Source organism: Anastrepha obliqua, chromosome 4, assembly GCF_027943255.1.
Source record: "Anastrepha obliqua isolate idAnaObli1 chromosome 4, idAnaObli1_1.0, whole genome shotgun sequence".
Classification (NCBI taxonomy): domain Eukaryota; kingdom Metazoa; phylum Arthropoda; class Insecta; order Diptera; family Tephritidae; genus Anastrepha; species Anastrepha obliqua.
Window position 1 is genome coordinate 4,626,742 of NC_072895.1, and position 14,535 is coordinate 4,641,276.

General features: G+C 37.8%; 1 protein-coding gene across 1 annotated transcript in view; it reads right to left on the reverse strand.

Annotated features, from left to right (window-relative positions):
• The window catches only part of LOC129246384 (homeotic protein distal-less-like), a 40,846-nt gene that overhangs the window by 8,797 nt on the left and 17,514 nt on the right, over window positions 1-14,535 (reverse strand). The window contains exon 2 of the mRNA XM_054885159.1: window positions 10,338-10,513. Within this exon, the coding sequence (XP_054741134.1) occupies window positions 10,338-10,513 (176 nt within the window). The remainder of the gene's footprint in view (window positions 1-10,337; window positions 10,514-14,535) is intronic.

The following is a 14,535-nucleotide window of genomic DNA, read 5'->3' on the forward strand; positions in this document are numbered from 1 at the left end:
TGGGAGAAATTTCGGCACGTGAAATGTTAAGACTTCACTTTTGAGTTCACTTGGCGTTGTAAAGAAATAGATCAAGATTTTTAACCAAAATTCGCCGCAGGGTAATGATTCGTATTCTTAATCTAGTTTGTGATATTTAGAACCGCAGCACTAACGGATGCGCGATTTTCGAAGCTTCGATTGGTGTGTTTCAGTAGCGCAGCAATATTTAATAATAAATATTTTCACTCGAATTTATCATCCATTTATTTATTGTCCATTGTAGGGAGTAAGTCCGTCTGGCACGGCGTTTATTTTGGTGGAAAATTGCCATCACTGTTTGTCATCATTGCAACTCAGAATTGCGGCAGTAATTTTTCCAAATGTTGCTCGGAAATTTTATGAAGATAAGAATGTGAGCTTTGAATCCGGTTGTAGCATTGCCATAAAAAATTTAAGGATTTTTAATCCCTATTTAAATATATAAATTCGGACATTCAAACACCTGCACAAGTGCGCCAAAATTTATGAATAATCGAAAAATAATATAAATATATACCTATAGTATAATTGGCGCGTACACCCTCCTATTTGTGGTGTGCATCTTTATGTTGTTCCACAAATGGAGTGACCTACAGTTTCAAGCCAACTCCGAACGGCAGATATTTTTTTATGAGGAGCTTTTTCATGGCAGAAATACACTCGGAGGTTTGCCATTGCCTGCCGAGGGGGGGACCGCTATTAGAAAAATGTTTTTATTAATTTTAGTCTTTCACCGATATTCGAACCTACGTTCTCTCTTGGAATTCCGAATGGTAGTCACGCACCAACCCACCAAAAAATAGTAATACATTGTTAAATCCACTTTTATGCGGGTTTTAAGTATCAAATAGAGACTTAAACCTCAGTTGGGCATCCGGATCTGGCCAGACTTTTTCGGCATTGGACGTGAATTTAACATATTTCTATTATAGCAAACGACTTGAGCTTCCAGGTAGCTTCCTGAAATTTAATTTTCTATCGATTTATGAATATTAAAAGGACAGGGGGACCAACCGAAGGTCTTAAAAAAGGTGTCCAACGGAGGGTTAAGTATGATGTGTTTTTTTATTATTTGTATTCTTTTTTTTATTATTTTTACTATTTTCTTTTTATTTTTTTTATTATTTTTTTTTATAGTGGCAAAAAGCCTTAAAAGCCGAAAAGTGTGAGACTTGTCTTTCGATTCACCCACTAAAAACCCACCCCAGCTCCGTTTCCCTCCCGCGGGACGACCGTTAGGTAATACTTCACGGGAGGGACTATGTGCGTGATGTGGAAATATGTAAATGCGTTAACTAGCCGCCAAGGATGTGATTTCAAAAAGGTGCTAAGCTAACCACAACTTTATTCAAAAGCCTTATTTTTACAAATTTATTCCCAGGCTAGCATATTTTTAATATTTCGAAAAAATCGAAATTTTAATCGAGCTCGAAAAAAGTTGATCCCTGACTACAATTGTGCTACCGTACTATAATTAAGCCACTCTATTTTTTTACAATATTCGCAATATTTTTCGTGCTAAATTGTTTTCGTTAACTTTTTATAAAAATATAATTCATTGTATAACAAAAATCTTATAAATCAAACCTTCCCGAATAGAAGGCTAAAAGCTACTATAAACGATCTAGCGATCTTCTATGAATTCCATCATCATCTATTAGCGTTACAGCCTGGGGTGAACTTTAGCCGCCTCAGCAATCTTCCTCCATTCAACACGATCCAGCGCTAGAGATTTCACGTTTTTGACGCCTATTTTTAAGGGGTTCGTTGACGTTATGATGCCAAGTTGTATTCGGTCGGACGCGGGATATTGAGAATAAAGGATTAGAGTCCAGCAGATGTGGTCTACCGTCATTCGTGCGGATGATATGGTCTGCCCATCTGATGCCTTGCGACTTGATAAATATTTACAATATCCTTGCCATAGCGAAGACTTAGCAGCTCTTCATTGTGTCTGTTTCTGTACTCGCCATCTACTTTGCGTACCGGGCTAAATACTTTCCACAATATTTTGTGCTCAAATGTTGTTAGGCGCTCCTCGTCTGCAAGATTCATGCTTCAAATTTCTACGCTGTAGATTAGCACGGGTCAAATGAGTGATTTATAAATAGCGAGTTTGCACTTACGTGAGAGAGATCTTGATTTCAAGAAATTTATGTTAGCGTAGTATACACGATTCGCCGCCTTCATCCTGTCATTTGGACACTTTCTCAAAACTGAAGGCTTGGATGTCAATAACGCCAGACGCTTTCCTTTTCTTTTTTGAGACACTCATATATTTGGTTTTGTTTATGTTTATTGCCAGTCCTACCAATCTCGCATTTTTTTCCATCGCTAGGACGATATCGTCTAGGTAGCGTCTGTTACGGGCGACATGGCTAAATCTTCTGCGTATGCTATAGTCAGAGCGGACCCAGAGGGTTAACTTTTAAGGGCCTATGTTGAATGTGAACCACAACTAAACGTCAAGTTTTTTTCTGCATTTCATTTGACATTTTTCATTTTCAGACTAGACTTTACAAGGTTCAAGCGTCGTCAATGGTCAGAATGGTGGCTGGAAATGGCAACAGTGAATGAATGACCAATTTTCGAAGAAAATCATCTTCAGTGATGAGGCACATTTTCACCTCGGTGGATTCGTCAATAAGCAGAATTGCCGCATTTGGGCGAATGATAACCCAAGAATGATTGCCGAAAAACCAATGCACCCACAAAGAGTGACTTTTTGGTGCGGTTTATGGGCCGGCGGCATCATTGGGCCGTATTTTTTGAGGCGGTCAGGCAGTTACTGTGAATAGTGTTCGCTATTGTGAGATGATAACGAACTTTTTATGGCCCGAATTGGAAGATATGAATGTGGACGATACGTGGTTTCAACAGGACGGTGCCACTTGCTAACGAAATGGCTCTTTTGCGCGAAAAATTTGATGGCCGAATAATCTCACTTCGCGGCGATGTCAATTGGTCGCCAAGATCATGTGATTTGACACCGTTGGACTTCTTTCTTTGGGGTTATTTGAAAGAAAAAGTGTACGTCGATAAGTCAGCAACAATTCAAGAGCTAAAGGATGAGATAATTCGGCACATTAACGGCATACAACCTCAATTATGCCTCAGCGTCATCGAAAATTTGGACCATCGGATGGAGGTGTCCATAAGTAATTGAGCAGTATCAATTTTATCATAGTAAAGAAAATAACAATAATTTCCTAAAAAAATTGTATTTTATTCAAAATCAACTCCGGCCCTTAAAACTTAACCACCCTTTAGAAAATAGATGCCCCGATCTCGAGAAGTCTTTAATAGGGTAATGCAAAACTAGATTGAACGTGGTTGTTAAAAGGGAAACTCCAAGGCTTCAATGGGAAACTTCAAAGGCTTTCATGTAACAAAACTTAGTATCTCGCTTCGAGTCTCTCTCTATGTTGAAAATACTATTTTTCATTTAGCTGCGACAATATGAGTCTAAGGTACGAGCGCGCATTTGCGGTGACAAAAACTTTACTGACGCCCACTCCCACCCCAACAGCGCTATGATGTCATGCCACAGCCATGAACAGCGCTCCATATACTTGCGAGTGTGTGTGTACCTGTATGTACTCGTCTTTGACTTTGAGCAAGTAATGCATGTGTGCATATGTAGGTGTGTGTGTGTCTGTGCATACATATGAAAGTAAATATGTATAGGATTGTATGTAAGATGTGCTTATGTACCCTGTGTTTAAGTGGCTTTGTCCACGTTCACCGTCAAGGTTAATTGTTTCGCGATTGCCAAATCGTCAATTCGTGTTGGCGGTAACGACGACGACAATGTCGATTGTGAATCTCACGCTGCCGTTGGTGTTTTTTTTTTAGTTCAAGCAAAACAAAGCGTTTTTTATTTGTTTTTTGTCCGACTGCCTGCAATACTTTTGCGAAATTGCAAGTAAATTTTAGACAAAAATGTAGCCGAAAAAAATGAAATCAAAGCAAAGCAAAAACAAAAAATTGCAAACAAAAAAGTCGTCAAAGCTGCTCAAGCATGTAAAAATACGCGCACACTTTGTTAGAAATACAAGTATATCTGCAATTGAAAATGAGAATTAAACTAAACTAAACAATAAATATACGAGAAAAAGTAAAAAAGTGCAGCTACCTATACACATACACATACATACATACCTATATTATACGAGTACCTACATCCATATCAATGTATCTACGCGTGAAATCGAAAAACAAAAGACCAAAAACAAAACTAAAAATGTCACAGTCAAGCGCGCAATTATGTCACTACAAAAACGTGGCACATTCATATCTGTCTACATACATGTGTATGTATGTACACAAGTGCTGCTTACAAAATGAAAGAAAAAATAAATAAAAAAAAGTAATAAAAGATAAAAAATAAATAAAAAGACTTTTACAGTAAATACCTTTCACAAACAAAAAAAGAAAACAAAAACACCAAAAACAAAACCTAAGCGCCGATAGAAAAGATGAATCGTTTTTTCTAATCACAACGAATTCATCTTTCCACTTGAGAGCTCATCGAATGGACAATGCAGCAGCAACAGCAGTTCGGTGTTTGCACGTACGGAAGGACGTTTGTACCTAAGTATGAGCGCATGTACATATGTATGTATGTGTGTATGTAGGTAGTAAAATGCAACGCTTGACTAAATTCCCGATCAGTTAGACACTAAACGCTCGATTATTATTATTTGGTGACAACTATTAGGAACCTTTTAATGCGAGGGCAAACCGTTACCAGGCATTGCCGGTTGAAGAGCAGGTGAGCTAATCATATTCGGGTGTAATTAATAGGGCCGTTTACTGTTTGTGATCAGTTAAGCGTTCAGAAGCCTTTCAAACGCATAATTTTTTTTATTTTGCATTTACTTATGATAATTCATATTTTAAAACAAAATAATCTACGCATCTAAATGGATCTTACGAATCTAAAACGCATTGGAAAAATTCTCAAAATAAGAAATGTTACTGATATTTCTACTATAGCTTGAATAGATGTTTGTTAACTATTTTCAAAGAATAAAAATAACCACTGGGCGATAAGGGGAAGTGCTACATACTAGAAATACGAAATATCCTAGGTTAAGATAAATTGCTGCCCTTGCGAGGTGCCCACTTGGCAAAAATTCAAAAGTTTCCCCTTGTGATATCATACAGTGCGAGGGAGGGGTAATGAGAAGGGTTGGAACTAGACAGAAGTAAGATGGGGTTTTGGATTAGAGTATAGTATGATGACCAACAGTGGCGATTTGCACAATAGCCCAGCGCTCGCTGAGTTAACGTGAGACCCATCTTTCTGGTAGCAGACAACAGGCTCTCAAAAGGCAACCCCAATCCTCTCATTTTACGATGAAAACGTCTCTAGGGTGCCCTGTCCAGCCAGCTCATCAGCACAACAGCTTCCCTTTATGCCGCTGTGAGCGGGTCCCAAATAAGTCAAATATCGAAGTATTCGGATGCAATCTAGAGAGAAGTCCGACATTCCCCCGACCAATTCCGAACGCACAAGCAACGAGCCCAAGGTCCAAATTACTATTTGGCTGTCAGAGTAGATATTTACATCCAATGCTTCCTTAAACGGGGCTGCATCCGCTTGAAAAACACTACAGTACGCCAAAAACCTAAACTCGAGCTTGATGGGGAGCTCCTTGCAGCATACACCGCCACCAGTTCTTCCGTCCAACTTCGCGCCATCTGCAAACATGTTTGCCATGCTCATCCTAATGTTACACCCCGCCCACTCTTCTTCTTGAGGGAATTTGAATGAAAAAAGTTCCACTCGGATCTAGTGAGGATGTACATTGATTCAGCTCTTTGGGGATGAACACAAAGTTTTTAAGAATACTAGAGTATCTGCAGATTAAGTCTAGCTTATAGCTGGAACACCTCAATCTGCTTGCGGCGCCTGTATAGGCAGTTTTTCCTGCAATGTTATCGGGTACTATATTCAGTATAGCGTTAAGCGCTAGAATAAAAATGGCTCCAGCTGCTTAAATGATGTCATCCTTTCCAGTGATTTCCACCAGACAAGGACTCCGTGCAACAAAATTATAAAATAAAGACAAGCTATATAATAATATAAAAAGAATTATAAAGCCAAAACGTTACAGTAGGCGAGAGGCCTCTACAACCATGCATAAGAGGCGGCTGTTACATTTCAAAGGCAATAACTTTAGGCTAATTTTAAGAAATAAATTTATAGTAAAAAGTTTTCATCAGATAAATATAGGGTGGGCCATGTATAATTTGCTTTTTGAATCGGCTATAAAAAAAACTAATCAATATTTTTTCAAACTTTTTTTTTTATTTTGAAGATTGAACATTGTAATTTATGAATGAAAAATAATATCGTTCAAATGACTGCCACGACTGGCTTTACAGTAGGCCATTCGATCAACCCAATTTTTAAGCACATTTTCGATTGTTTGGGCTCCAATTTCATGAATGGCAACTTCGCTTTCGTGTTTTAAAGCATCAATCGTCTCTGGATGGTTTGCATAGCATTTGTCCTTAACGGCTCCCCACAAAAAAAGTCCAACGGGCTTAAATCACGGCTCCGAGGCAGCCAATTGATATCGAAATTCAAAAACCGTAGACAAAAGTTCGAGTGTAACTTTGGCAGTGTGACAAGTTGCACCGTCCTGTTGAAGCCAAATGTCGTCCATGTCATCCTCTTCAATTTTTGGAAACAAAAACTCCTTGAGCATGTCACGGTAACGCCCCCCATTTACTGTAACCGCGGAAGAAGAAGACGACTCACCACTTTGGAAATAGGTTTTCAATATTTCCCAATTTTGTTCAAGCGTGTAGCGTCCCATTTCGTAAATGTCAAACCGTTAAGTAAATTATGAACACATTTGACATGTCGTTTGTGTTACCATTCTCAAAAAAATAGGTGGTTCAAGAGCTTTTATTACATCTGTGGTCACTAGCAATAATCGCCTAAGTCAACTGAGAAAGATTTGAGATTTATGTAAATATAATATATTCTACCAATTTTTACACCAAAACTGTTGTTGCACTTACGTGAAATATCTACGGCACTAATAATGCCTTTTAAAATCATAATTAAAGTTATTCTAGATTATGTTTGATGTTTGCAGTGTGCCCTCTACTCATCAGTAGGGTATGAGTTTTCTAAGCCTCGCAATAGGGATTTCGCCTACCGTAGCCGCATTGTTTCGTACCAATTAACCTCCCTTAGCCTTAGCTCTTCACTCCTGAGCTTATCCTACTCCTGAACTCGGGCGCTACTAATAATGAGGCCAGAGAGGGTGCCAATGCATTTGCTACTTCGTTCCCAGTGTCCTGGGACACAAATTAGTGCGCTCCTCAAAAAATCATAATTTACTATGTATTACATTAATTGAATTTTTCATTGAAAGTTAAATTGTCTAATGTTCTAAAGGTCTTTGTGTTCGTTCGAGTGTATCCACTTAGGTTTAAGGCATTAATTCTACAAGTTCAACCTAGCTTTATTCACATAAATTTAAATTATTAACCATAACCCACCAGGTAGGCCAATTTTGCTCAACCCAGCGCGGCAAAATCAAAAAAGTGGAGATCAACGGGTTTGGATTACAAAATAAAAAATAATGCCCCCATTTTTGCGCATATTTCAAGTTCATAAAAATGGCACAAAACATATTAAAGCACTCTGAAAGTTCATAACGCCAGGTGCATCTGACTAAAACCAGTTTATTTCCTCATCAGGTTCAGCAGTTTTCTAGTCAATATTTGGTGCATTCAACTACTACTATCATACTACTACGGCTATAATCTTCTCCTAGTGGAGCATAGGGCTTCAGATGGTTTAAGTCTATTGTAATTTTTATGTCTTCCACTCTCCCTTCTTTTACAGGGATCTTCGTAAATACCCTTAAAAAATTTTATATTTTACTCTTTACCTTCATTCCGTTTTTTTATACTTATACTTTCAGCAAGTTATATATTTTAAGTCCTTTATGGAAAGTGATTTCGTCGAGAATAATTTAACCACAAATGGTTTGACACCCGCAACAACAACTCGGGTAACAGCATTCAAATCGAGACGAATACGCTTGCAAAAAGTGCTCAATGCAGAAGTTCGCTTGTTTGGGCGTTTTTGGCAATCTTTATTTATACGTTTTATGCATTGATACATATAAAGAAATGCACCGTGCAAGACAAAGCGAAGTGAAGCAAACGAGTAAACGAGTAAAAAATAGTCGTGCCACCACTAGTTTGGCATAATAATGAGAACTCCTTCCCAAATGAAACGAAGGCGACTTATGTACAGGCAAAATAACACTAAATCTGGACAAATCGAAATGATGGAAAAAAATGTTCTTCGCCAACGAACCACTGAAGAGGAGTCAAGCATGTAGTTCAAAAATTAAGTCGGTGTGACATAAAGAGTAAAAAAGAACGTCAGTTTCGAAGTATCGAAGATTAAAGCTGTTGAACTGTTGAGTACCAACATTTCACGCGTTTTAAGTTGTAGTTTTTGATACTTTCATTGTAAGTTTGAGATACCTTCGGTGAGTTTCGTTTTTTGTAGTTGTTGTTTGCGTTTTCTTTTTATTTTTTATTTCTTATTCTCGCTTATGTTTGGCGTCATCTTTAATTCACTTCATTTCGCCTTTTGTTAACGTGGCGCGCACTCGAGAATCACCCGCTAGCAGCAGTCGCAGCTTCGGCAGCAATTGAATAAAGTTGTCGACGTTGTTGTTGTACACCTTCAACCACAATCGTTGACAATCGTCTTTATGCTTTTGGTTTTGTGTGTACGGCAAATGTTCGACTAAATGGCACTCACTTCCAATTTCTTTGCTCTTCTATGGAGATTTGTGTTAAAATGCATGTCATTGTCATTTGCCACTCGAAGCGAGAAACAAACAAGCAGACAAATGCATAAAGCCTCGTAAGAAGCAACCTTTAAAAAAATAAACAAATAAATTCTCACCCAATCGCAGATTTCGATTATAGGATTAATCGAAAACGCTCAAAATTAATAAGAGAAAATTAAATGTAAGTAAAAGTTATTGGGCTGTGAGTGTGCGGAGAGAGTAACTGACAATGGCCGCACGATTAACCAAACGATTAGCACAATTGCTGCCACCATTTTTTGGAATCGGGTATTATAGCAACAAACATGCAAGTGAATTGCATGAGAATAAGCCCTATATGTATGTGTGTGTGTGTGTGTGTGAACGAGTGCTTACAAAGGGCACAAGAGAGATACATACGATATGACAAAGAAAACAAAAAAAAAACAGTAAACGTTGGGGAACATAAAAACAAATATAAAATATTAACAACAACTACAACCACTGAAATTGTCAACACAATGTCCCATTGGGCCGTGGTCGCTGAAGCCTTACATAAGAATATACAACCGTACATATATTTCATGAGTGATATTTGTAAGTGTGCATACATACGTCTCAATCGATCATTATGCAGGCAAATAGTATGTTTTTACCCAAACACAATGCACAAAAACTACAACAACCAATACTAAAAGTGCTGTACATTACACCAAAAAAAAACCATCTAGATAAAAATCTTGTTTGTCCTTTTCTCGAGTGTGCCAGCAACCCAAACTAAAACTGAACGGAATGGAAATGCAGACAAACTAAAAAAGTAAATGAAATAAAAATGTTGTTTTTTTTCTGTTGTCTACGAAAAGGGCGGCAAAATACGAACTAACGTGACACATTTGTGCAGCGCTAGAGCAAGCATAGAAACGAAAATGTATGTGCATTTATAACTTCATTTACACATATACATGTACACACACATACATATGCACCTTTATTACTTTATAAATATATGCATATGTACACATGGAACATTGAATGGCGGCCTGTAGAGTACTTTGCAATTGTCACCCAAACGCAGATGTCGCTCTCGGTTGTCCGCTGAAGCACTAAGTTAATTCCTTGGGAAATCGCGTGTCTGCCATTCGATTTGTGTTTTTATTGGTACAACAGAGGTCAATTGTTCGTTTTGAGTTCGCCTCACAAGGCTGTATTTTTTGAGTCACATTCATTTACTATGTAGTTTAGTGTATATTTGTTTTGCTACGTTAATATTTGTTTATTTGCGCTTATTCATCGCATTGCAGTTTGTTTACTGCTGGGCCAGTGTTACTAAGTATTTGTTTAATAAATTTTTTTATTTATTTATTTTTTCATATTGCTATATTTTTACTAGGTACTATTTAGTATTATATATTTTTTGTTTAATTTCTTCAATTATTATTTGGTTTGACCACTGACAAAAGAGGCTATGTAAACCTTCTTCACTGTTTTCATACTCACCATCTTTTGGTGGACTCGAGCAGGGCGGCGCATAACTGCCTAAATGATAGCCGGAATATGAGTTCTGATGCATGGGCGGGAAAGGATAACCTAAGGCGCTGCGTGGACTTGGAAATCCAGAGTCCTGTCCACCTTGTGGTCCAAAATGTTGATAACCACCACGTATGCCACCGTAACTGTAAGAAAAAGTGAAAATTGAGAAAATATTAAAATTATATATAAATTTTATATTCATTGTACATAAATTGCTGCGAAAGCTATAAGACACACTAGACAAAAAAAAAAGAAAAATAAAAAAAAATGTATATACATACACATTTGAAACCACATTTTCTGTAGTTTCTAACAAACAGATTTGAATTTTTTACATTGCTGTCACAAGCCCGAACAGAAAACTGTCGAACTTACTTTTAAAAATTGGAAGAAATGACGTTCAGTTGAAGAAATGTTGGCCATGACCAACATTAGAATCATTGAGGACCCAATTTGCCTGTCTTGTTTAGATGAGGCGGATTGCACTGAGCAGTTTCTCTGTGAGTGTCCTACCTTTGCTAGAGCAAGGCTACGAATTTTAGGTCCCAATGCCATGAGAATCAGTCAAATTCATTCTCTCAAACTTGTTTTTTTCAGATTTGCCAAAGAATCTGGAAAATTCTCACGGGACTAGCCATCTCTTTCTATACGTGGCTTCTCTCCTTTCCATCTTGACTATCTACCCTTTTACTTGCCAGAGCTTTGAATACAATTGGCTTTTTAGACTGAGTGTTCTAGGAGTTACTAATCTCCCAGTGCTTCTTGGCTCGCCTTTGTCAAATTTTAGTTTCAACCCAGGCTTCTTTGGCCTTAAAAAACACCAAATACCGGTACTCTAACTAGTTTACATTTGCACGCTAAGATAATATACATTAATCCGGTGATGATAAGTTAGCACAGACAGAAGTAAAGAAGGAAATATCCCGTCCTTTACAACCTTTGGTCTCATACTTTGCATTGCTCAATACTAATTTCAAAGGACACATGGCACAGATATTTGCCAACGCAGATAGCACGGCACTGTTTTTTTATTTACGGAGACTAGTGGAACCCCTAAGCATTGTTGACGAGACTGCAATGAAGATTGGCTTTAAACAGATTCTATCTAAGGCTAAGTACACGATTCTGTCGACATCCGAGAGCAAAAGAAGGCCACTGATTACAAAGTGGCTACAAGTTTGAAGGGTTAAAAACATTTGTGTATTCGGGAACAGCTCTATGCAATGAATAAAAAATTCAAAGCATCTATTCATCGATTTATGTTGAGACCTTGCTACGGCGCTTAAACGTTGGTAATGGCGACCAGTAAAGAGAAAGACTTGAGGAGGCTGGAAACTATAAAAAAAATAAATGGACGTATGAAAAAAAAAACACTAATGATATTACAGAACTAGTTCCAGGAGGCGATATGAAGAAATTCGTGTAGTTTTACGCGTGACGGGCTATGGGGCAGCAATAGTGAAATGAAGACTACTGAAGCCGAAATCGATGGTGCTACAAGAACAAGGGAGACTCGAATTGAGATGATAATGGCGAGTTTAAATAGAACCAACTTTAATATCGTCTTTCAAGAAATAATATTTCGCATCATGAATTAGAAAGTATTTTCTTGGTTGCTTGTTTATTATTCTTGTGGCGCCGAAATCACTTACACTACGTTTTGTCCACAGTCATAGAGAAGTTACAAAAAGGTTTTACCTATTCAATTTTTTTATACTAAGCCCCATTCTGTTCTAGCCAACTTAAAAGGAATTTTGTCACAAAAACAAAGTCTTTACTTTAAAATAAGGACAATGTGGTTAATTTTAAAGTAATGTGCGAAAAATTTAAAGTAATTGGCACGATCTTATTTAATGAAAAAAAAAAATTTATAATCAGGAATATTAAATGGTAAAGAGAATTCAGATGGTGTGGCCAGCATCAAACCGTTAACGTCTATTCTTTCCTATCACTTTCTCTGATACTTTTCTCCTTTTCTCCTTGACTATCTACCTTCTTTTTAGAGCTCTAAATACAATGGGCTTTTTGGCTTGGTGCTCCTTTGCACGACCTATTCAAATTCAAATTCAAACCGTTAACCGGTTCCCTGCGATTTTGAAGGAATGAACTGATTTGCTGACGTAACCAGGGTTATGACAGCGGTTTTTTCACCACAGAGGTCGGAAAAACCCGAGATTTCTTTGGTGATATATGTACGAAGAAATCAATGTAGCTAACGTTCATTACTTAGTTCCTTACAGTTTAGACAACGATTGATTGGACGAGCATAAGACTCCTAAGAGAACCCTCTATGACATGGCAGCCAAAGATACTCTCACAATTTTGCTTCGGATGACCAAACCTTGTAGTCTATCATCCTTGACTTCCGCAGGGTTTACTTATATTATTACAAAATAATAATTCGCGCATACACTTACGTTAAGCAAATGGTTCTTATGAGTAGCTTTTTCATGGCAGAAATACACTCGGGTGCTTGCCTTTGCCAACCGAGGGCCGACCACTATTAAAAAATGTTTTCTATCACTTTAGTGTTTCATGTACGGAGATTCTAACATACGCACTCCCAAATGGTGGTCACGCTCCAACCATTCGGCTACGGCGGCCGCCTTATGATGGCAGCACTCACCCACGTTATCATAGTTCCTTTCTGTTTCCCGTAGAATACACAAAATTGAGTAACACTTTTTCCCGTAGAAAACAGCTGATTTCCTTGGGTTACATATTTACGCAATACATCGGTTTGTGTGTGTTTGTGTTTTGTGGAAGTGACACAATGTTGCCATGTTACATACATCCGCGTGATCAGTTACAACATTGTTTTTAAGTTATTGTAATAAAAATTAAAATTTTTCTAAATTTATTTTGTAAATGATTTCAAAATGTACTGTTGGCAACACTGTGTGGTAAGACGGTACGGAACTGTGGTAATTTTTCATGTACATGGGGCTTTCATAAGGTTTTCGTGTCAGCTGGCACGGAACGTACGCTTGCGTTGGTGAATGTGAGCACCATTAGACTTACTGCCTTTATAGCATGTAGGCTGAAAAGTCCCGGTTCTAACAAAGAAAACACGTTTTGTTTGTTCAAAATTAACTTTATTCTTCAACGTAATTTCCATCAAGAACAACGCAATCATTCCAGTGCCGCTCTAACATTTCAATATCACTTTTATAGAACGATTTATTTTTTGCCCCAAAATAGGCCTCGGTTTCAGCGTTAATCTCTTCATTTGAGCAAAAATTCTTACCGGCGAGCATTTTTGGTCTGCGAACAGCCAGCAGTCGCTGGGAGCCGCCAAATGTTGCGATATGGCAGTCAATCAAAACAACGGCGAAACTACATGAATTTGACTTGTGCCACGGCGCGTTGTCTTGATGAATCAAAACAGTCAGCAAACACTTTGAACAGAGCTTTCTCATAGCCAAAAGCGCATGCAATAGCAAGCCAACCCATTCTTTTGGTATATTTACGTTTTCAGCTAACTCACGCAACTTCACTTTTAGGTAATTCAAAACGATTTCGTGGATTTTGTGATCGTTTTCCGGTGTTACCGCCTTATTTGGACGTCCACTGCGTTGTGCATCATCTCCGTGTGGTGTCTCTACAACCACTCTCGAACTCGATATACCATCGCTTATTTGTAGTTTCTCATGGAGCGGAGTCCCCACAACATTTTTCAAGCCATTGCTTCGCTTGAACTGTATTTTCCCCGTCAAAAAGTAGTATGAAAATAAAACCCCAAATTATTTTGATCCATTGTTTTGAAAATAACAAAAGTAGCGGCACTCTTAGCACAATAACTCACGCCCTAATGAATAGAATATCATGAAATTTCAACAGCTGCCTTTTTAAGGTTAGTACGAACTGGAAAACAGGTGAATGCAATAAAACTAGTGTCGTCTATGGGTTAGGCCCCACACTTTTCAGGTCAGGTCTTATGTCTGATTGTTAGTTTCTAGTTTTAAGTTTGCATTCTGTATTATAAATGTTGGAACTTTCATTCTTTACATGTATTATAAAAGATTAAAAAAAAGTCTTACATATACGCCCACACATCTTAGCTGAATAAATATGTAAATAAAAATCAAGTCCCTTTGGAGCGATACAAGGAACTTTCGTATTTCGATACAAATTTTGTAATTTTTCTCGCTACCTTTGATTTGGG